We start from the raw sequence: 24,463 nt of genomic DNA on the forward strand, positions 1-24,463 counted from the left end.
CACAAACCCTCTGACACTGGAAACTTGGCACCAAGTTCTGCTTTTCAAAATAGCTCCACGGCTTTGTCCTCAGTCCCAGCAGGCAGCTCTGAATCAGGCTTTGAGCACGGACAGGGCACTTTACTGCAGCATATGAACTTTTACTTGTAGTCTTGTACATAACCCAGTATGAAAGTGTCAAAAGATTGTAGAAGCCCCAAGGTTTCCCTCCTAGAGTAGAAATTCTACACAAGTCAACATTGTTTTCAAGGCAGATACCAGTCAGACCAGACCATGATATCTCCAAGGAAGAAGATCAGCGCGTAGTAATGACGAAAAAAAATAATGCAATATACTTTTATTAGATTAAACAAACATGATTTCTATTAAAAAAAATAGCATACTAGTTCAAAAATATGCTCACAGGCGTACAGCCAAGATACGGCCACAAGAATGCACGTAATGTAAGGCCACTGACAGGGGATCATGAATATATAATCAGAGTATAAGCCACAGCACATGGCGACACACATTGCATCTCTCCACCACTCTATTCATTTCCTTTTTTTGGATGAGGAAGGGGGGGGGGGGTTCAGTTAGTTTAAGGGGCAGTCTGGTACCAAAAATGTCCTCTCTAAATACCCTAATCACTTTTGTAATTAGCTTTATTATAAAATGCCCTATGTTACTCCCTCTCCTGCTAATTCTTAAATGTGCCTTTTTTTATTTCACTTCCTGTGACGTTCCATTTGAGAGGAGTCTCAAGTAGGACTTAATAGGAGGCTGCACTCACCCACGGAATAGGACATCATCAAGGGAGGTAAAGTAACTTACTACAGTTTCATTTACCACCGCCCATTTGAAGATGTCCTGGTTCCATCGCACTGAAAAGCTGTGGGAGAGGTGAGCACGGCGTCAGAACTCTGCTTCTGTCCCCACCGTTGCAGCTTCTAACTGTGAGTGACACCAGTGTCGCCCTATAACATCTATCACCGCGGTGCTGGTGTCACTCACACTGCTTCTATTACCACCCCTTAATATATATTATAGTTTACAACAATGTAATGCCACCAGTGACACATAGATTTGTAGGGGGAAAAAGTGTTTAGTGCAACCATTAGTAATTCTAGAAAATTAATTTAACTAAAAATAAGAAGTATAACACTACATAAAGATACAGTGCAAGAAGTTATAGAAAACAAGTATGCAAAAAGTGACTGCAAAGTGCAAACTTAGTTCTACATATAATATGTTGCATACTATGGCATAAATGGCCTGAATGATCCAAATAAGAAACATCCCACAGGAAAAAAAAGATAAGAAACAGTTAACATGGTTAAGGTACCTTCACACTGAGCAACTTTAGAAAGATAACGATAGCGATCCGTGACGTTGAAGTGTCCTGGATAGCAATATCGTTGTGTTTGACACGCAGCAGCGATCAGGATCCTGCTGTGACATTGCTGGTCGGAGCTAGAAGGCCAGAACTTTATTTTGTCGCTGGATCACCCGCTGACATCACTGAATCGGCGTGTGTGACGCCGATCCAGCGATGTCTTCACTTGTAACCAGGGTAAACATCGGGTTACTAAGCGCAGGCCGCGCTTAGTAACCCGATGTTTACCCTGGTTACCATTGTAAATGTAAAAAAAAAAAAAACTACATACTTACATTCCGGTGTCTGTCGCGTCCCCCGGCGTCAGCTTCCCTACACTGTGTCAGCGCCGGCCGACCATAAAGCAGAGCACAGCGGTGACGTCACCGCTCTGCTTTACGGCCGGCGCTTACACAGTGCAGGGAAGCTGACGCCGGGGGACGCGACAGACACCGGAATGTAAGTATGTAGTGTTTTTTTTTACATTTGCAATGGTAACCAGGGTAAACATCGGGTTACTAAGCGCGGCCCTGCACTTAGTAACCCGATGTTTACCCTGGTTACCCGGGGACTTCGGCATCGTTGGTCGCTGGAGAGCTGTCTGTGTGACAGCTCTCCAGCAACCACACAACGACTAAACAGCGACGCTGCAGCGATCGGCATCGTTGTCTATATCGCTGCAGCGTCGCTAAATGTGACGGTACCTTAAGACTGGAGCAAACATATCTAAAGTGTTTATGTCTAATGTGGTTTTGCCGTCACTTCATCCGGGGGCAGATACATATCTTATCATTTGTCCCTCCCTGTGTGGTCCAATGTTTTGGTGGGAAAATTATGTTGCTTGCAAAGCATTTGTTCCTGCCAAAAATAATGGAGTCTGCAACAGATGTTCCTATTGGAGCCTAACATGAGCAACCTTACCTACAGTGATTCAGTCAGAAATCTGACAGGTATTATGTGATGTTTCTGCTTAAGAAACAATACTGCAGCATGATATGCTATTCAGACCATCAAAACACAACTTGAGTATGACAGAAAAGAACTTACGCAAGTATGAAGAAAGCCTAACCTGAATTACACTCAAAGGCATAAATGCCACTTATTTAGAGGAAACCACTAGAATGAGAGGCACACGTCTCAAACAAGTCTTGTTCATCATTACGTCTCACTACTAGATAAACTGCAAGTAATGGCTCTTGTCACCCACAAACTGACTTATCCACCTCTGTGATTTACCAAAATATGCAACATTCTTCTTCACTAATCACTGTAAAAAATGTTAACCTTGGTGACATCACCTCATTTAACTTGATACATAATGGAGAGTAGAATTATAAATGACAGAAGTGCTCGAGGGCAAGGTGTCATAGAAAAATCTCACAGGGAATTGTAACATTTACATAAACTACGGTAGTTCCTTTAGTTAGAATTTTCTGAAAAATCAGAAAACGTGTCAAATCATCTATACAGCAAACATCTCAGCGTGTAATCTCACCAAGTTCATTCTTGCCAAACTGTTTGTTCCTAGTTTTGATCTTCAAGGTGCTCTTAAAAGGACAGGATAACACAATATGAGATAAAGACCTGAAGCTTTACTGTCTACACAACCATTAAACATTTAAAAAGTAAGAAGTCAAACAATTTTTTTTTACAACAATTTATGTTATATATAATGTGTCCGTTCCAAACAATTAGCAATCTACAAATCATGCAGGCGGCACATTGATGCCAATATTGGCACATTCTTTCCATTATCTGCAATAGTTGTGTAGGTTCAAGGCCACCATAAAAAAATCGTCTCCATACAGTCAAACAGTAACTACCCTGTGTGCCACATCACAAATCTCAATGTTATGCCGCCTCATTGCTATTTACACATTTTCCACCTAGGCTTGACCATTACCATTAACATTAAGTGGGGTCTATCAGAGGTAGTATGAATGTGATGTGGAGCCCTAGACACCTGTGTACAAAAAAAACATGGGGCTCCATAACAATAATCCAAATTGAGCCACATCCCAAAGAAAAAAAATTCATCAGGGTCAAGACACAGTATGCAATCACTACAACACTCTTTTCATGGCCCTTGTATGTCTGTTGAGCATGATGCCGCAAAAATGCCCCACACACAGTATAATACCCCAATAGTGAATTCCCCACAGTACCTCCCACATGCACGTTATGATTACCCCCAGTACATTTTTAAATTATGATGCCCCCACAGTGCCCCAACACAGTATAATATTGCCACAGTGCTCTCAAAACATTATGATATCCTGACAGAGTCCCCAACACACTATGATGCCCGTTACGTGCCTCCCACACAGTATAATTACCCAAAACTCCATCACACACATTGTGAGGCCCCCATAGTGACCTCTCCTCTATAGTATGATGCCCCAACAGACATTATGAGACTCCACATTTAAAATCAACACAATATGGTACCCCAAAAGCCCCCACACAGTATGATGGCCCCCAAAGCCAAAACGCAGTATGATGGGCCATATACAGTATAATACCCCCCTGGGGTTTAAAGATATGCTGTTTAAGCTCTTTTGAAGAAGCACTAAGAAATAATCAATGTTGAGAACTGTTTATGCAGTGGTCAGCCAAAGAAACTTAGTGGAGCTGATGAAAGACATGTCATGGTTAGTTCCCTATGAAATTGGAAGATGTCAAGCAGTGCTATCAGCTAAGTATTGGCAGCAACCAGTGGGACCCAGCTACATTCAGCTACTTTTTGGAGAAGAAGTAAATGTCCAAAACATATGTATATTTTATATATGTAAACAATCTTTTATTAACCTCACAATAGGCATGTACATACATATAACAAACAGGTAAATCAGTTACAGAGTCCTTTACAGCAAAGATCATGTAGGAACAGGCATGTAAACAACTTATTGGGTGGTATAATTTATAAATTACCTGACCTTTGCTTTAAAGACTCTGTAACTGATTTACCTGTTCATTATATGTATGTACATGCCAATTGTGAGGTTAATAAAAGATTGTATCTATATGTTCATATATATCGTACATCCACTCCTTGTCTTCAGTTTCTAATCCAGTTTTGGATCATCCTTATTCTGTGATTCATAAGGTCCCTTTATATAGGCACAGAGTCCTGTTATATGGTTATATACTCATGCGGTTTCTGTTCTGGTGTTAATATTTCTACTTTTCGGAGAAGTCAGACCAGAAATGGTCTTCATGGAAGAAATATGGTCAAAAAGCCATACATTAGACAAGGAAACAAGGGCATGCATCTCTATTATGCAAAAAAAAATATAGAAACTGGATTGCAGAAAACTGGCTCTGGACTAAAGAGTTAAAATGTGAAATATTAAGTTGTAACAGAAGGTTGTAACACCAAACATACAGTGTCATTATGAAATAGCTTCAGTAATAAGGAAGAACAACGAGATCTGGAAGTGATGATGCGGCCCCCACAGAGCCCTGATCTCAATATCATCAAATCTGTCTAGAATTACATGAAGAGACAAAATATGCAAATTGCCTCTTGAGAGAAAAAGAGGACTTAAACTCTATAGCGCCACCTGTTGGAAGTAGCGATCCCACAAGTCACAATCAACCCTTTAACGAGTCGTGCAATATGACTTAGGATTAAAGCCAAATCAGTATCTCAATTTGCAGACACGGTGTTTCGGGCTGCTGGCCCTCGTCAATATGCCTCCTTACCTTGACAAGCCAGAGCTGGTATGTCACCCTCCATAGGGAGAAACGTTTCCCCTTAGACCCCATCAAGAGACAAAAGGAGTTGTGCAAACCTAAATCCACAGAAGATCAGTGGCTAGTTCTTTAAGTTGTTTGGAACAACCTCATTGCTGAGTTCCTTCAATAACTATGTAATGTGACGCTTTAGGGTGGAAAAGTGGACCCTCTGGACTGCGGCAACGAACCCCTCATGGACAAGCTAACCAGATGGACCACCCCCTATACAGGGAGATTTAGGGGCAGGCCCGTGAGGGACTATCGCCACGGGAGCTGGGGGACCAAGACGGAAAAGGAAAGGATACTAGGTTGACGAGAGCGACAGAGGCTAGGGAAGTGGCAAGGACCAAACAGGAAACACAGGAGATACAAGGACACAGAGACTGGCAGGAGTACCGCAGAGACACAGGAGCTGACAGTGACACCGCAGATACACAGGAAGCGGCAGGGTACTGCAGAGACGCAGAAGCTGGCAGGTACAACGCAGGGACACAGGAACCGGCAGGGTACTGCAGAGACGGAGACAGAAACCCAAAGTCAGAGAGCACAGGAATGCATAGAGACCACAGGCAGCCTAGGGCACAAGAATGCACAAATGACCATAGGCACAGGAGAGAGGAAGAGGCGGGTATATGTAGCAGCGCTGCGCATTACCTCCGGGTGAGAGTCCTCCAGTACGATAGACTAGACTAGAAGTGCGCACGCGCAGAACTGAAGCTGGCGTGCGCGCGCACCCGACAAGCAGCAGAGGCCGGGAGCGAGTGCTGGAGGAGAGACGCTGCAGCAGAGGAGCCGCGCCGGGACGCCGAGGACACGTAAGTATGACAGGGTGCAGCAGACGAGAGCGGCAGCGGCGTGACATGTAATTGTACCTAGAAAAATTGATTCTTTGATGATGCTTTGAACGCAAAGTGTTGCCACACCAATATTGATTTGATTTAGATTTCTCTTTTGTTCATTCACTTTACATTTTGTTAATTGATAAAGATAACCTATTAATACTTCTATTTTGGAAAGCATTTTGACTGAGTAGCATTTTTTTACCACCTGCCTAAAACATATACACTGGCTGTATACCTATATACTTATGTACTATATATGTAAAAAAGTGATAACATTTAGCTTTAGGCAACAGGTCAGATAGATAATGTCTGAATTGCCTTAGCAAGTTCAAATTTATAAATTAGCCATAAATGATTCCACTATGCAAGAATTATATAACGTTGGCAAGAAGAATTCTAATGAAAAGCATGCAAAATCATAAGAGTTTAAAGGGATGCAAACTCGGCTTTGGGAAAATGGCCGCCGCGATCTCTAATGCGCACGTGCGGCATCCCGCGGCCATTTTCCTGAAGCCCCGTGCAGCATAGCACTCGATCTGCGCACGCGCGGCCCCAGGAAGATGGCCGCCCCCACCGATGCAAGGGATTACAGCGCAGATCGCGCGCTGCTTGTTCACCACTACGCCACTACGCCACCAACGTAAAGCTGAGGAAGAACCAGCGATGTCACCACGCCCTCCCGACCTGACCAGCCTGATTGACAGGCGAAAACGGCGACTTTGGTAAGTTATATCTCAGCATAGGTGGGGAATCGGGGTACACTACATACACTATAGGAACACACAGCGCAGGCCCTATTTAACAGTATTTATAGCTCAATCTCAAAAAACGGGGTGACAGGTTCCCTTTAAATACTGTTTCTAAAGATACAATAAAGGAATAAATATGAAAAAATATAATATAAAAAAATCACAAATATCTACGAAATCTCTTTCATTAACGGCATTGTTCATTTGTTGATAGTTCTAACAATTGGTAGTTGCCAAACTGGTTTATAAAAAGGAGGCGTAATGCCCAGAAAGTTGTGGCTCAACATGCCCTGGCTCAATGACGAAGATTTCTTACTTACTAATAACAGTTGTTACCTTCCCATACACTGTGACCAGGACATAACTTTGTAAGAGTAAACTCAAGAGTTCTGCTATCTGTTGGATGTCAGAAGCCTATGTTTAATAAGGGTCGTTTCAACGCTATAGCATAGTGCTCGTTTTGCTCTACTTACATGCAGCAATCATTGGCACTTTACTCACCTAACTGGCATTAAACTGGTTATTCGGGACTAGTTTCTTTTTACACTATGCACCTCAGAACTAACAGGCAGGTAGTTGCTATTGTTCTTTATTATTTTCTGTGTTTTACAGGTGACAACGGCATCAATGGAACGGGAGTTAGGCGAGTGTAATTGTTCTTTATTTTTAAATAAATTTTTAAAACAAGGTGTGGACTTTTATTTCAAATAAAAGACTTTATTCAGGGTGTTTTTTGTTTACAATATGACTATGAGGTTAGTAATGGGGGCGTCTTATAGATGCCTCTCCATTACTAACCCCTGGGCTTAATGTCAGCTATCACAGTGCAAGTGGGAAGAGCGCGGCTAAGCATATTTGGCGCATCTTATGCATTCACCATTTCTGGGGCGGCTCAGTGGTGATGTTGGTAGCATGGGGGCAATATATCAGATCCTTTCCCAGGCTATTAATATCAACCCATAGCTGTCTGTTTAGTCTTTGCTGGTACATCATTTTTGTATGGAGTTCCCCGTAAATTCAGCAGGAAAGGTTAAGCAAACAGCGATGAGATGTTATTAATAGCCTGGGTCCCTTGTCCCATATTATTAACATCAGGCCCCAGGCGTAGGATTTCCCTCTGCTGGTTATGAAAACTATTTGTAAGCACGCGCCGTTTTTTTAATTTAATTATTTATTTTACACAGGAGGGACACAGCTGCTGCTGAATGCATCTCCCATCATTCCTGTACAGGAATCGCCAGGATGTGTGAAGGAGGCCTAACTGCTGTGATCTGGGTCAGCATGATACCAGTAGTCACACATCCCATCAACAGAGCAGGCCTAAAGAGGAACAGGTGCTCTGCAGACGTCAAGTAGAATCGGAGGCAGGAGCAGTCCGTAACCGCTCTGAGGCGGCACCAGGTAGAACAGGCAGGTGGGTGACAACCACCTACCTCTTTTTTCTTATGGCCATAGCAAAAAAATATTAATTAGCCAGAAAACCCCCTTAAAGAATAGTGATGAAGAAATGTGCTGGGATAACGCCTTATCCGAGTATGTCCGGGTATTATCCTAGTATCTTGGGTGTGTTTGTATATTATGTTCGCATCCCTGTTGCTGTATTATTAGTCAGTCTCAACACATGCAGGGATTGCCTGTTTGTTAGGGAATCCCCACATGTATTGAGACTAACAGCCGCACATCATGCAGCCGCAGGGACTTGAACATAATATAAAAGCACTATAAGATACTCAGATAACACCCAAGCTTCCTCTGATAAGACGTTATCCAAGCATGTTTGCTCATCACTATTAGAGAAGCATTCGACACTCAACTTAACGTAAGACAGGTGATTTAATGGTGTCCACAAAATAACAGAAACGTTTCGGTCCTACATCCGGACCTTCATCAGTCACAGTTGATAAATGTGATGGAGCGAGTGGACCCACAGAATTGTTGATTGTGGAATGAATTCACACTTGTGTTTGAGCACTGCCTGCATGTGGCCAGTATAGTCACAAATGAAGAGATATACCTTAAAATATCAGGACATAAGTGCCGTGCTTTTGTGGGACGCGGAATCCACTGCTAGTCCATGCGGTCCGCTTCATTTGGAGCTATACTACCCACATACAAGCAGCGCTCAAACACAAGTGTGATTTCATTCCGCAATCAGCAACTCTGTGGGTCCACTCGCTCCCTCACATTTATCAACTGTGACTGATGAAGGTCCGGATGTAGGACCGAAACGTTTCTGTTATTTTGTGGACACCATTAAATCACCAGTCTTACGTTAAGTTGAGTGCCGAGTTTTTTCCGTATATTACGGTGTGGGAACCTCCTCTGGCATCTCTTTACGCCTGTGCACATGTCTACTTTTTCACATTAGAGAACCATTATCACGAAGACTTTTTTAATTAATCTGTGTACATGTGCATGTAATGTGGTGTATGTGTTAATATACTCACCTACCACCGGCTTCCTCTTCTGTGTGACGTTACCACTCTTCAGAATCTTCATCTCATACTATGCTGTATGCGTGAGCCAAAAGTCTCTTTTGTTGTTCTGATCCCTTGTTCTGAGCTCCTTAGACTTATATTGTAAAAGCCACTTCTCGCTCACACAGAGCAAAGTGTGACCCAAAGAGTGTGCAGAGCGGTGACGTCACGGAGAAGGTGAGTGGAATATCATAGATCCCAGAGATGTAGCGGTGAGTACACTACATGTACATACACAAAAATTTAAATTTAACCCCTTAGTGACGGAGCCAAATTTTTTAAATCTGCAAGTGTCGCTTTATGTGGTAATAACGCTGCAACGCTTCAACAAATCCCAGTGATTTTGAGATTTTTTTTCATGACACATTATACTTTATGATAATGGTAAATTTAGGTCAATATGTTTTGTGTTAATTTTTAAAAAATATCAAAAATTTGAGAAAAATGTTAAAAAATTAGCAATTTTCAAAATTTGAATGATTATCCCTTTAATCCAGATAGTCATAGCACATCAAAACATTAATAAATAACATTTCCCACATGTGGGCTTTACATCAGGACCATTTGTAAAATGTTATTTTATTTTGTTAGCATTTTAGGAGGTTTATAAATGTAGCAGCAATTTTTCATTTTTTTCAAGGAAATTTATTAAATTTATTTTTTTAGGGACTTATCCATGTTTGAAGTGACTTTAGGGGTCTCATATATTGGGAAACCCCCAAATGTGATACCATTTTTAAAAACAGTACCCCCTGACATATTGAAAACTGTAGTCAGGTAGTTTATTAACCCTTCAGGCGCTTTACAGGAATTAATACAAAGTGGTATGACATGTAATATGGTGTATGTTTTAATATACTCACCTACCACCGGCTTCCTCTTCTGTGTGACGTTACCACTCTTCAGAATCTTCATCTCATACTATACTGTATGTGTGAGCCAAAAGTCTCTTTTGTTGTTCTGATGCCTTGTTCTGAGCTCCTTAGACTTATATTGTAAAAGCCACTTCTCGCTCACACAGAGCAAAGTGTGACCCAAAGAGTGTGCAGAGTGGTGACATCACAGAGAAGGTGAGTAGAATATCATAGATCCCAGAGATGTAGCAGTGAGTACACTACATGTATATATACACAAATTTAAATTTAATACAAAAATTTATGAGAGTGCTTCTGTAATGTGATCATTCATTCTCATACCAGTTCATTATTGTTGACATCGTATCTCTGCTAAAGATGGGAGCTAATCTGTTTACAACTATATTAATTTATGCATAAAACATGGAATCAAAAGTCAAAGGAACATTTGCTTGTAAGTCCTTTGCTCGGCAGAAATATTTGCATGGATTAATGATAGGGAAAATCATGCCTAGGAAAATTTTGCCTGCCCGATGATTAGCTTGTATAAAAAAGACCATGGAAATGAATAGATGCCAAAAAAATGATGGTGGTTGCTTTATGTAGACAACGGGTAAGGCAAGTTCTTCCGAATATTCTACAAGAAATGGACAAAGTGATCCATTAATGAAAGGGTTTTCTCTCTCTGACACTAAGGCTGCCGTCACAGTAGCAGTATCTGGTCAGTATTTTACATCAGTATTTGTAAGCCAAAACCAGGAGTGGAACAAATGGAGGAAAAGTATAATAGAAACATATGCACCACTTCTGCATTTATCACCCACTCCTGGTTTTGGCTTACAAATACTGATGTAAAATACTGACCAAATACTGCTAGTGTGACGGCAGCCTAAGTGTTCGCACATTGCATTTTTGTCTTTTTTTGTGTGTGTGTGTATTTTTTCAGCGGAAAAATTCAACGTTTTACAGTACCTCTCAGCAAATGAGAATGAATGAGATTTCTGAAATTTGCACACACTTATTTTTACTTGCAGATTTGAATCAAAGTGTTTTTTTGCAGCATGTCAATTCTTCCAGCGGTTTTGCAGTTTTTCACCTAATCAAATGAATGGTTAAAAAAAGTATGTAAAAATGCATGAACAATGCATGCAAAAACGTGTGTTTTTCCTGCCCAAACTCTGGTTTTTGCAGCAGAAAAAAATGTAATGCAAATACTGAACGAGTGCACATACATTAATGGGTGTTGCTCTGGGCTACTTAAAATACTGTATACAAGTTGTAGAGGATGGCATGTTCTCCACCATTCCCATGGTCTGTATATTAGATTTTGAAGGTTACTGGTTGCCCTGGACTAACTAACTCCATTCTGTCCTTTTGCTGACCAGGCTTCATGCTGTGACAGCCTCCACCCTGTGCTGCGTCTGCTCAATACACAATAATACAGTTCTGCGCACCATTGATAACAGGCATGCTGGTCGTTTCAGTCTGAAGACAATTTCTCCAGTAAGGAGTAAAGTGTTATCTGATAGCAAAGTGTATTTTATATTATTTTACTATGTGTAATCACACTGCAAAAGGAACAAATTGAACAAATGTCCATGGACGGCTCCATTTCTATGCTGTCTGAGCATACATAGAAGAGATGAATCCAAGGCATAGCACCTTCATTCATTCATAAAATTTGTATCTCCGATGTGATCTCAATACATAAACCAAACCTATATATATGGGCGTCATTTGTGATTACTGCACTGAAGATCGGGTCCATATAATTGTGGACATTTTACCAGATAGTTTCCATCATGAATGCTTATGACAAATACATGTCATATAAGTGAGGAACATTAGCTGAAACACTGTACCAAAACTGGACAATAACCAAGGCTGAAATAGCCCACCCAAAAACCAGGTGTTCTTCTATCATAATAATTAACCCTACAGGTCCTACAAAAGAAACCTTAAAGTGATTGTCTAGATTTTTCATGAAAGTCTGCAGTCACTCTATGTGACTGCAGACTTGTTAATCTTCACATCGTGCACCGTGCACACTGTGCTGTCAGCGAGACCGGGCAGACATGTAACTGGAAAAATGCAATATATATACTTCCGGCCACAACTGGGTGAGTGCGGCCTCGCTCGAGGCAAGTGACTCAGAGTGTTTCTGGGGGTATGCATATCGTATGATTGCGGTCACATGACCGCTCACTCCATTCACCGGTACTGGAGAATCCTCATAGCATGCGCTGTGATGAGTCACAAGTCTGTGATCCCATAGGGTGACTGTGGCCTTTATTAATACACTTGGAAACCCCTTTAACTGACACAGCTTTGAAGCTTTCACTACAGCTAGGGTATATTGTATATCGATATACTAATGATATGACACGTGTATAATGATAATATCATTATTTAGGATATAGACAAACACATGTTTTGTATACATAGCTCAAATCGTATCATTCTTACTCTAGGTCAGGAGTGGGGAACCTCAGGCTCCAGGCCTCGATGACCTTTTATCAGGCCCCCGAGCAGATTCTCTGGGACCACATTCTTGGGCAGGGAGGTGTATTTTGATTTCCAGCAGCTCACTAATTTCTTCTTGCTCTGTTAGCACACACACGCAGTGTTCACTACTGAACATTGAAGGGCATGCAATGAAAGATTACGTCCTGACACCAGTGCCCGAGTCAGGGTGTACTTTGTGGACGGAGTTTGTACTGCCCCCGAAGGATGGTATAAATATCCAAATGACCCTTTGCAGAAAAAAGATTCCCCACCCCTACTCTAGGTAAAAGAGAAGAACATGAGAAGAAACATGAAGGATGTTTAGTAAAAATGGAACACAAAGTCTGTATGTGTCCTACCTGTATGTGATCTTTACGTGCGTCCCCGGCTCATCCCTTTCCCAGATCAGTGCCACTCTCTCTGGACACTGATGGACATGCTTGTCTAGACAGTTCACTAGCAATGGAGAAAAGGTTTAGAATTAGAAATCCGGAAATAATGCACAAATATAAAATTAATACATCAGTGTCAATCACCACAAAGCATTACCAATAGGGAACCTGTCACCAGTTTTTTCGATATAACCTAGAGCCGCCACCTTTCAGCCCCATGTAACAGCATTCTATAGTGCTGCACATATGACTGCAATTTGCCGAGCAAGGCAAAAAAAAAGACCCATGGCACAGTCCAGTCCAATGGGCATCCCTGTTTTCCACCCAGCACCTCCTCTCTTCCACACAGTGTCCCCGTTCGTGATCCTGCACAAATGCACTTCTTTCTGCGCTCCCGAGAGCAGAGCAAAGTACTGTAATGTGCATTCACAGGCGCTCTTTGGACTTTCCCTGCACATGCACAAAACAGCACTTTGCTCTGCCCTCAGCAGGACAGGGAGAAGGGTGCTTGTGCAGAAACGCAAAGGGGAACACTGTGTGGATGACGTAGGACACGTCACCCACATGAGGCGGAGAATTAAGATGGCATCGCAAGAAGAGAGGAGGCACCGGATGAAGAACAGCGACGCCCATCGGACCGTAGCGCCCCGTAGGGCAGGGCAAATTGGAGTCATATCTACAGCATTATAGAATGCCGTCAGATGGGGCTGAAAGGTAGTGAAATCAGGAAAAAACTGGTGACAGGTTCCTTTTAAGACAAATATATGCAGTACAATGTGTCTAATCTTTGTTACATAGTGTTATCCTAACATGATATAAAGTTTCCACTAAATGTTATATGGTAGTAAGGCCTCTTTCACACTTCTGCCTTTCAGCTTCCATCACAATCCGTCGATTTTTGAAAATGCAGGATCCTGCAAAAAAATTTGCAGGATCCTGCATTTTCTCATAGACTTGTATTAGTGACGGATTGTGACGAATGGCCATCCGTTTCATCCGTCGCGCACTGGATCCTGCATAAAAAAATGGTCCGTCAGGCAGAGAAAACGTTCAGAGGAACGTTTTTTCTGCACGTCGGAAAATCGGTCAGCGATGCATCCTGTGCTGCCCGTCACTGGCTACAATAGTAGCCTATGGGAGCAGGATGCGTCGCTGCCTGTGAAAAGTAGGAATCCAGAGACGGGTCCCGCCTTTCCAAAGAGAGCATGCGTGGAAGAATTTCCCGTCAGGGAAATTCTCTCTCGCTCGCTCTCTTTCTCTTTTTACTATTGATGCTGCCTATGCAGCATCAATAGTAACAAGATAGAATGTTAGAAATAATTAAAAAAATAAAAAATCGCAATATTCTCACCTACTGGCGTTCCCGCGCAGCGTCACCGATGTTCCCAGCAGCTAGCGTTACTTCCTAGTAATACATTGCGAAATCTCGCGAGAAGTCGCGGTCTCGCAAGAGCGCGACTTCTCGCTAGATTTCGCAATGTATTACTAGGAACGCTAACTGCCGGGACCATCGGTGCGCGGGACGCCGGCAGGTGAGAATACTACAATTTTTTATTTTTTTTAACCTGGCTTGTGTTGTGTATGCGTTTTCGCAGCGGTTTTCCGCTGCACAACATGTGCACATAGGCTTGACGGGTCCGTCAGAAAGTGGGGCCCAGTGCACGTGTTTTCCACAATCTGTACAGGATCTGTCATTTTAACGTCTTGACGGATCCTGTGCAGATTTGGAAGACGGAAGTGTGAAAGAAGCCTAAGTTATATGAATGGCACAATGAGCAGTAGACATAAGCCGGCCAATATTGTATGGTGCACATAATGGGTATTACATGAAAAATGAATCATTCACAGTATTATATAACATAATGTCTTTACATTGTCACATGTTCCTATGGTTTACTATGGTTTATGCCCAATAATATGCATAGAAGTTTTATACTACTTAGAACAAAAAAACATCACTAACAGGACACGATTTGTATATTTCATTAGTAGGGAACCTGGACGTGGACTCATCTTGCCAAGGCAGGATGAAATAATGACAGGACTGGCATACTAACAGATTTATACCAAACACGAAAAGTCCCGTTGATCAAGCAGAGACAGACAAAGACAAGCGTCCCAGCAGACATTTTTATCGATACCCGATTCTTTTTTAAACTATGGCACTGATTCATGATTTTCAGGGTTTTTTTTAAGTGACTTTTCTTTTTTTGTCTTGTGCTGTTTGTTGCTATTTGTTGCTCCAAATTCTGTAAAATGACTCACAAAGTTCAAGAATTTTGCGCAAAGTCAAAAATGGTCTTTATTTTTGCCTTTAATCTTTTTATGCAAGTTTTTAATGCAAACAATTGCACAAAAATTGCACCAAACTGTAGGCATAGATAAAACCATTCCAGGGTAAAAAGTATAGACTTTAAAAGAGGTGCAAATTAACAGAAGAATTAGGCGCAAATAACAAACAGGCAAAAAATGCCAAGAACAAGACCAAAAAAAGACCCAATTGCAATAATGAGTCGGACTCGATGTCATTTCTAAAATTACATTTTGTAATGAGGAAATTTATTGCCTGTGATTAGGGTAGAGTAATTCTGCTGAGAGTGTAAAGGGGTCATCCGAGCATTAAAGAAGTTGTCCACTACTTGGACTTAACCCCCATAAAATAATAAAGCTTGTACTCCCGTGCTGGTGCTGTTCCCGCGGAGTTGACATTCTCTCCCGGGGCTCCTGTGCACGTTGTGACACGTGACGCTGGCGCCCAATCAGCGCTGGCGTCACTGTCCCCGCCTCCTGTCAATTGAGCAGGAAGAGGAAGTCTGATATCAGCTGCAGCCCTGACTTCCTCTTCCTGTTTGATTTGTCCAGGAGGTGAGTATAAGCTTTATTATTTTAGGGGGGGGGCAAACATTTTGATCAAGAAGAGTAGTGGACAACCCTTTTAATTTTTTTTGCATATGATAGTTGCTAAATATTTGCCTGCTCTGTCATGGACCGCTTTTGCTAGAGATTCTAATGTTGGAGGTTCCCATTTCTGTTGACGTCACATTGATAAAGCAGCATCTTATCTTCCGATCTCTTCTGTTGACCGGGCTTCACTGCTTCACTGCCGGGGCTTCACTGCCAATGTTGTGCTGACTGACAGCTCACTCCCAGCTGACTAACTGCAGGGAGCGGCTATTAATCAATATGACAGCACAGGCCAGAAAATAAATCAGTTGAATGGTCACCTAACTCGGAACAGATAGGCCCTGGACAGAACAGGCAGGAAGTCATCAACTATCTGCTTGTAAGTTCTGGAAAATCCCTTTAAACCTTTAAGGTTTTGTCAAGCTTTCTTCCTGCATAGATATTCTTGACTTTAAAGGTACTGCAAACCTAATCAGCTCCATTAAAGGCAATTAAATGTTTGTCAATGTCTACTTGGATCCATTGGAAACTGGATCTATGGCAGTGTTGTGGCTCAGTTATAACTCATCAGTTAGAAATATGGCCACAGTGCCCATAATGTGCACACAGCGACTCAAGATAGCAGCTTCTTCCAGTCCTTTGACATGATTTCACACATTTTATTGCAAAGGTTTCATTAGTAATTGCTTAAAGTCTTTGCAGACTGTAGTGCAGTAAGTCCAGCATATAAGGGGGTACCTTATGAGAAACATGTTTGTGGATTAGAAGTGAAGAATCAAGTTCTGCATATTTCCAAAAGTCCTTTCTGGAGTTTAATAGGATTGTCTGGTCCCCTCCAGCTCACTCCTGGTTGCTTCTATAAGCTGCTTGTTGTTGGTCCCTCACATTCCACAATGCCCGCTGGGGTCTCCAACAGGTCATGTTGTTGTTCTGGCAGGCGGCCTGTTGAGCCATGACAACCTAACCATCTGCCAACCATGCAAGACCCAGGAAAGCAGTCACAGCTATGTTCTGCAACTGCAGCACCCAGACAATCTCTCGCACCATAATTTTTCAGAAATTGCCTTTGAAAAAAAGGGAAACTTCATACTATTCAGTCCAAAGATTTTTTCTCTGGCATTTCCTTTGACAACAGGAAGCACTGATGGTTTAGAAAGAGTTTCTTTTCCAAGTAGTTCCAATAACATTTATAAAGAAGACAAAAAAACAGTCATCATTTTGCTATTATTCCGAAATATCAGAAGTATTTGAAAGTGATTTTGCAAATAATTTGTGAATTTCAGGTGCTTTTACACCGTAGTGTCAGTGCATACAGGTAGAATACCCTGGAAGGATTTCATGGTGTGTGCCTCCAACACATTCCTCCAAGATATGCCAACGTTCTGGCTGTCACTGACGTATCTCATCCATAGGCCAGCATGGATACCTCTATACTGTATATAGTGTAATTGCCAGTACGTTCCTTCGCTAATGAGAAATCAGCGTTTTCATTAATATGCAAATGAGGCTGAGGGACTATGTTAGATCTGAAACCTCTGTCACTCCAGCTCTATTCCTCACACAGCACTATGTAGGAGACAGCGCTGTTTGGGAAATAGAGCTGGAATGACAGAGATTTCAGATCTACCATAATCCTTCAGCCTCATTTACATATCAAATCAAACGTTGATTTCTCAATAGTGAAAGAACATATTGGCCATGTAAAGGTGTTGCTGAACATGTCTTTGGATGAGCTACATATGCATATAAATAGTTTGGGAGGTGAAATTCTGCTGAAAGGTTCCCTTTAAGTGATTAGGAAAGTGTGCAGCTTAATGAAAGGGGAAGAAGCCTCCCAAGGTTCCACAGATTTTTTAGAATTTTAATAAGAAATTGTCCTAAATTGACTGCAAATCTTTATTTGCTCATACCTTGTACAGATTTTACTTTCTGGTGCGAGAAGAGATGTGCCAAATTGATTAAGAGAGCCATATGTTTCTTAAAAAATGACAAAGCACGGTTCAGATTTTAGTAAATTCCCTGAAAATTGTGGCATAGTGCAGATTCTAAATTCTTTAAACTATGTAATAGAATTTCCTAAAGATACGATTTTTAATCGATGATTTATCTGAGGTATGCCAGATCTACACAGGAATAAAGAAGAACGCGGTATCAGGCACAGATTTCACCAGGACAACATGATCTATACAACATGGATCCAGGCTCGGGTTTGATAAGGCTAGGTTCACATTTGCGTAGGGCAGGGCTGCGTAGTTCCACCGTTAAGTCCCGCCCACTGCCACACCTCTTCCATTCAGCTCCGCCTACGTCTGCATGCGTCCTGCGTACCTATCTTTAACATTGGGTACGCAGGTCATGTGAATGTATGCGGATGCCCTCCGCATGCGTCATTTTGACGCTGCGCCGACCGCAACAAAATGCAACATGTTGCGTTCAACGCGGTTCGGAACAGTGTCAAAACGACGCATGCAGAGGGCATCCACATACATCTGCATGGCCTGCGTACCCAATGTTAAAGATAGGTACGCAGGATGCATGCTGACGACGTAGGTGGAGCTGAGTGGAAGAGGTGCGGCAGTGGTCGGGGCTTAATGGAGGAACTACGCAGCTTTCCGCAGCTCTACCCTACGCAAATGTGAACCTAGCCTAAGAGAGATGTTTTGTCTATTTATACTCCTGCTTCTAAAATGGAGCAGTAATGTCTTTCTATACATATAGTGTTGTATTATTTATATCAGTTTATTGAGATTATCTTTGAACATGTCCTCCCTATTTAAGATTCAGCAAAATAGCTATAAACAACTTGTTTTATTAGTATCTAATCTCCATCCAAAAACTGAATTACTACAGGGAATCTGAAGCACCGCACATACATTTTATAGGCAGAACCCTTCTACGTTCCCCTTTAATACAACCTTAACATGCATTTGGACATTGATGCTCAGTATGATGAAGAAACATCATCTCAGTGCCATGTACATGAAATTAGCATGGTGGCTCAGTGGTTAGCACTGCAGCCTTGCAGCACTGGGGTCCTGGGTACAAATCTCACCAAGGACATCTCTAAGGAGTTTGTGCATTTCCTCGGCGTACTGTCACATCTCCTACATGCAAACAAAGTTCTGGATGTAAAACTTCACCAATTAGTACAGCTTAAAAGGTTTCAATATCAAGGCAAAAACCATCTCCTACAGGACCTGCTTCTGCATTGCCTTCTGTCACCAGGCGCCGTCTTATTCATTCTAGTGGCATTAACTATGTAAGAGACATTGGGACTAGAGCTCTTAGTGGCATAGTCCACCTGAAGTAATCAGCTCCCAGTTTTGGCCAATTGGACAGTACCACACCCTCAGGGCCGGACTGGCCATCTGGCAATTCTGGCAAATGCCAGAAGGGCCTGTCTGGTCATGGGCTGCCTTGTCTGCTACATTGTTAACAGAATCGGTGTTCTCAAGACGCCCATACTGTTGAGAGTTGTGACGGTGCACAAAGTCGGTGACTCCGTCACTTACCCCAGCAGGCCACGGGTATCATTAGAAATACTGGTCTTGTAGTAAATCTTACTTTCCTCCATCCAGGGTAATATTAGTAACATATCCCATCTGGTTCGTGGGGACGGGGACAATATGGGCCTGTGTAATTTCAAATGCCAGGGCTGAATTTCAGCCCCAGTCCGTACCTGCACACCCTACATATACTCCCAGCCTAGTGCCGAGAGCTGAAAGGGTATGTGCAAACGCTGCGGATTTTGCTGCGGATCTGCAGCGGATTGGCCGCTGCAGATTCGAAGCAGTTTTCCTTGCATTGTACAGTACCATGTAAACCTATGGAAAACAAAAATTGGCAGTGCACATGCTGCGGAAAAAAAACACGTGGAAACGGAGCGTTGTTTATTCCGCAGCATGTCAATTCTTTGTGCGGATTTACACCTGCTCCATAATAGGAATCCGCAGGTGTAAAACCGTAGGTGAAATCTGCACAAAAAAATGCGGTAAATCAGCAGTAATTCTGCAGGAAATCCACAGTGTGGATTACCTGTGGATTTACCAAAATTAGTCCAGAAAAATCTGCAGAGTAATCCGCAGCGTGTGCACATAGCCTAAGATATAGTTACTTCTACGCTAGTTCAGTTCTGTGATAGCTGCTCCTACATGATTGTTATATTTATAATTGTATGACAACAGACTGTTTCCTGACCATTCTTTTTGCCTTCTGATTTTGTACCCTGCCTGCCCTCCTTGTTCTGACCTTGCTACCTACCATACCTGACAGCCTGCAACATCGCCAGCAGCTGACTCTATGGTCCCAACCCAGGAGCCCCTGTGAAAGTCCAGACCTCTGTATTAATGGATTATCCCTGTTATCTGGTAAACTAATTGGCTTGTGCCAAACCTGTCTGCTGTAGCCATATTAGTGCTGCCAGACAACCCATGCAACAGGTACTCTGGTTTCGTCCCACACTCTGAAGACATACTGATAGCAAGTCTAGATTGTGACCAATTGGGCAGTGATAATGTCTGTATAGAGCCGTGGAATATAAGTGAACATCTTAAATAGCTTCAGTTAGCACTGCTTAATGGGCGGCTTCTATGGAGCACAAGAGAACTGCCTAAAGGTCTGGGAGGTTTCTCCTTTCTCTGGTAACATAGTAACATAGTAACATAGTTAGTAAGGCCGAAAAAAGACATTTGTCCATCCAGTTCAGCCTATATTCCATCATAATAAATCCCCAGATCTACGTCCTTCTACAGAACCTAATTGTATGATACAATATTGTTCTGCTCCAGGAAGACATCCAGGCCTCTCTTGAACCCCTCGACTGAGTTCGCCATCACCACCTCCTCAGGCAAGCAATTCCAGATTCTCACTGCCCTAACAGTAAAGAATCCTCTTCTATGTTGGTGGAAAAACCTTCTCTCCTCCAGACGCAAAGAATGCCCCCTTGTGCCCGTCACCTTCCTTGGTATAAACAGATCCTCAGCGAGATATTTGTATTGTCCCCTTATATACTTATACATGGTTATTAGATCGCCCCTCAGTCGTCTTTTTTCTAGACTAAATAATCCTAATTTCGCTAATCTATCTGGGTGTTGTAGTTCTCCCATCCCCTTTATTAATTTTGTTGCCCTCCTTTGTACTCTCTCTAGTTCCATTATATCCTTCCTGAGCACCGGTGCCCAAAACTGGACACAGTACTCCATGTGCGGTCTAACTAGGGATTTGTACAGAGGCAGTATAATGCTCTCATCATGTGTATCCAGACCTCTTTTAATGCACCCCATGATCCTGTTTGCCTTGGCAGCTGCTGCCTGGCACTGGCTGCTCCAGGTAAGTTTATCATTAACTAGGATCCCCAAGTCCTTCTCCCTGTCAGATTTACCCAGTGGTTTCCCATTCAGTGTGTAATGGTGACATTGATTCCTTCTTGATTCCTTCCAGACATGGTAGTCTGCTGAATTTTCTAGGACAGTTGGCAAATATTATATTCAATTTAGCATATCTGGTGATATTAAAGGGAACCTGTCACCCCCAAAATGGAAGGTGAGCTAAGCCCACCAGCATCAGGGGCTTATCTACAGCATTCTGTAATGCTGTAGATAAGCCCCCGATGTACCCTGAAAGATGGGAAAAAGAGGTTAGATTATACTCACCCAGGGGCAGTCCCGGTCTGGTCTGATGGGTGTCGCGCTCCGGTCCGGCGCCTCCTATCTTCATCAGATGACGTCCTCTTCTTGTCTTCAGGCTGCGGCTTCGGCGCAGGCGTACTTTGCCTTCTTGAGGGCAGAGCAAAGTACTGACGTACACAGGCACTGGGCCTCTCTGACCTTTCCCAGCACCTGTGCACTGCAGTACTTTGCTCTGCCCTCAACAGGACAAAGTACGCCTGCGCCGAAGCCGCAGCGTGAAGACCAGAAGAGGACGTCATCGTAAGATGGGAGGCCCCGGACCGCGACGCCCATCGTACCGGACCGTCCGCCCAGGTGAGTATAATCTAACCTCTTTTTCTCATCTTTCAGGATACATCGGCGGCTTATCTACAGCATTACAGAATGCTGTACATAAGCCCCTTGAAGCTGGTGGGCTTAGCTCATTTTCCATTTTGGGGGTGACAGGTTCCCCTTAAGTACAATACTTTGGGCAGTTATGGGGTGTCACATTGCTCAGAACCAGCTGGGAATCCTACTATCTTAATGAAAGTAATCATGCACAATGCTATACTCTACCTCACCATTCAGGTCCAGCACATCTGCTCCAACACTATATAACACTAGGCTCTATGAGAGTCTCTATAGAGCATTGCTGGGAAAGGGAAAATACTTCCCAGAATCAGGGAAGGAATATAGTATATACAGTGTAAGATGGTGAAATAGTCTCTATTAGAGTTGAGCGACCTTTACTTTTATAGGATCGGGTCGGGTTTCACGAAACCCGACTTTTTCAAAAGTCGGGTCGAGTGAAATCGGCCGATCCTATAAAAAAGTCGGGGTCGGTGCATTGGGTTTCCATGGTTCCCAGGGTCTGAAGGAGCGGAAACTCTCCTTCAGGCCCTGCGATCCATATTTTAGTGTAAAATAAAGAATTAAAATAAAAAATATCGCAATACTTACCCTCTGATGCGCCCTGGTACTAACCGGGAACCTTCCTTCCTTAGAATCAGCCTTCCAGGACCTTGCGGTGACGTCGCGGTGACGTCGCGGCTTGTGATTGGCCGCGCGGCCGCCCATGTGACCGCTCGCGCGGCCAATCACAAGCCGCAACGTCACCGAAGGTCCTGGAAGGGCTGATTCTTAGGAAGGAAGGCTGCCGGAAAGAAGCAGGGCGCGTCCGAGGGTGAGTATATTCCTATTAGGTATATACTCACCCTCGGACGCGCCCTGCTTCTTTCCGGCAGCCTTCCTTCCTAAGAATCAGCCCTTCCAGGACCTTCGGTGATGTCGCGGTGACGTCGCGGCTTGTGATTGGCCGCGCGAGCGGTCACATGGGCGGCCGCGCGGCCAATCACAAGCCGCGACGTCACCGCGACGTCACCGCAAGGTCCTGGAAGGCTGATTCTAAGGAAGGAAGGTTCCCGGTTAGTACCAGGGCGCGTCAGAGGGTAAGTATTGCGATATTTTTTATTTTAATTCTTTATTTTACACTTAAATCTGAATTCCGATACCAATTCCCGATATCTTAAACATATCGGGAATCGGTATCGGAATTCCGATTCTAGATTCAAAAGATCGCCGACTTCATGGCCGACCCCACACTGGGGTCGGGTCGGGTTTCATGAAACCCGACCTTGCCAAAAGTCGGCGACTTTTGACAAATTTCGACCCGTTTCGCTCAACCCTAGTCTCTATCAGTACGGTTACATGATGTAGCTCTCTTGTATGAACTTATAGAGAACAATCTTCATACTATAAGCAACCAATTAAGGGAACCTGTCAGCAGGATTGTGCTCAGTGACCTACAGACAGTGTCAGGTCGGCGCTGTAGGCTATGTGCACACGTTGCGGATTGGGGTGCAGAATTTTCTGCACTAAATCTGCATCTCCTGGCAGAAAACGCAGGTGTAGATTTGACGCGTTTTTTATGCGGATTTTGTGCGTTTTTGTTGCGGATTTTGTGCGGATTTCATGCAAACACATGATAACGCTGCGTTTTTTATCCGCATCAGCTTACACATGATGGCAAAAAAAACGCAGCGTATGCATGTGGATCGCCCCCAGACACAGGGCCACAAGATCTCGGTACCAGGCCTCTCTGGTTCGGTGCTGAGGCTGTCACGGTGGCTAGACCCAGTCCGTGACCCTGCTAAGGGGCGTCCAGTAAAGGGGGTGCAGTATAGTCTGTCAGGGGTTCGTGACGCCACCTGTGGTGTTCGGTCAGGGTGACCGACGCTGCTATGGGGTCCGCTGGGGTGATGGAATGGCAGCTGGATGGTATAACTTCCCACAGGTGAAGTATGTCCCCAGGGCTTCCCAGTGGTGTAGGTGAATGGCGATGGTGTAAAGCGCAGTCAATAATGAGGACACAAGGTTGCAGTCTCTTTACCTCTTTACTGAAGGCTTCAGGATCCTCAATCCAAAGTACGTTTAACAGGGCTTTCTGAGACCGGCCGGTCCGATGGGCACATCCAGAGTTTCCTTTGCAGATGGAAATCGTTGCCTACCAATAGCGCCTGTGTGTTGTAGTCTTACCCTGCTGAGCATTCGGAATTGTCCTCACAACTGCTGTTCTCGTTCATTCGTTCTCTACAGCTCTCTCGTTCTTTGGTTCCAGATGTTACTAGTTTCTAACGTCCCCCAGGTATGTTATGGCTAGGACGCCACCCTTATGACGGGAAGGCTCGGAGCTCTTCCGGGACCCTAGAGACGCCCCTCTCCACGCGTTGCCCCCTATGTCTTCGTGGGTGTAGTAAGGTAGACAGCCAACCTATAATTAACTGTCCTGTGGAGTTCGAAGTAAGGCCTGAAGTCAGTTACTCCTGCGGTGTTCCGGCCACCGACTACGCGCCTCAGTAAGATGTTGCCTCGGTCTCACGGCACGACTCCTACTGGCTCTCCTTTGTGCTTGATCTCGTTTACACTGTTCCACAATATCCTTCCCTTCGTGTCTCTCTCCTGGATACCGCCGCAGGGTGTGCAGGCACGGTTCCGTTACGT

The 24,463-nt window shown here is 43.5% G+C and overlaps 1 protein-coding gene across 1 annotated transcript in view; it reads right to left on the reverse strand.

Moving 5' to 3' along the window:
* ACSS1 (acyl-CoA synthetase short chain family member 1) overlaps nt 1–24,463 on the reverse strand; it is a 132,932-nt gene that overhangs the window by 100,013 nt on the left and 8,456 nt on the right. Inside the window, exon 2 of the mRNA XM_069768975.1 lies at nt 12,879–12,975. Coding sequence (XP_069625076.1) covers nt 12,879–12,975 — 97 coding nt within the window. The remainder of the gene's footprint in view (nt 1–12,878; nt 12,976–24,463) is intronic.

Source organism: Ranitomeya imitator, chromosome 5 (genome assembly GCF_032444005.1).
Source record: "Ranitomeya imitator isolate aRanImi1 chromosome 5, aRanImi1.pri, whole genome shotgun sequence".
NCBI classification, from domain to species: Eukaryota; Metazoa; Chordata; class Amphibia; order Anura; family Dendrobatidae; genus Ranitomeya; species Ranitomeya imitator.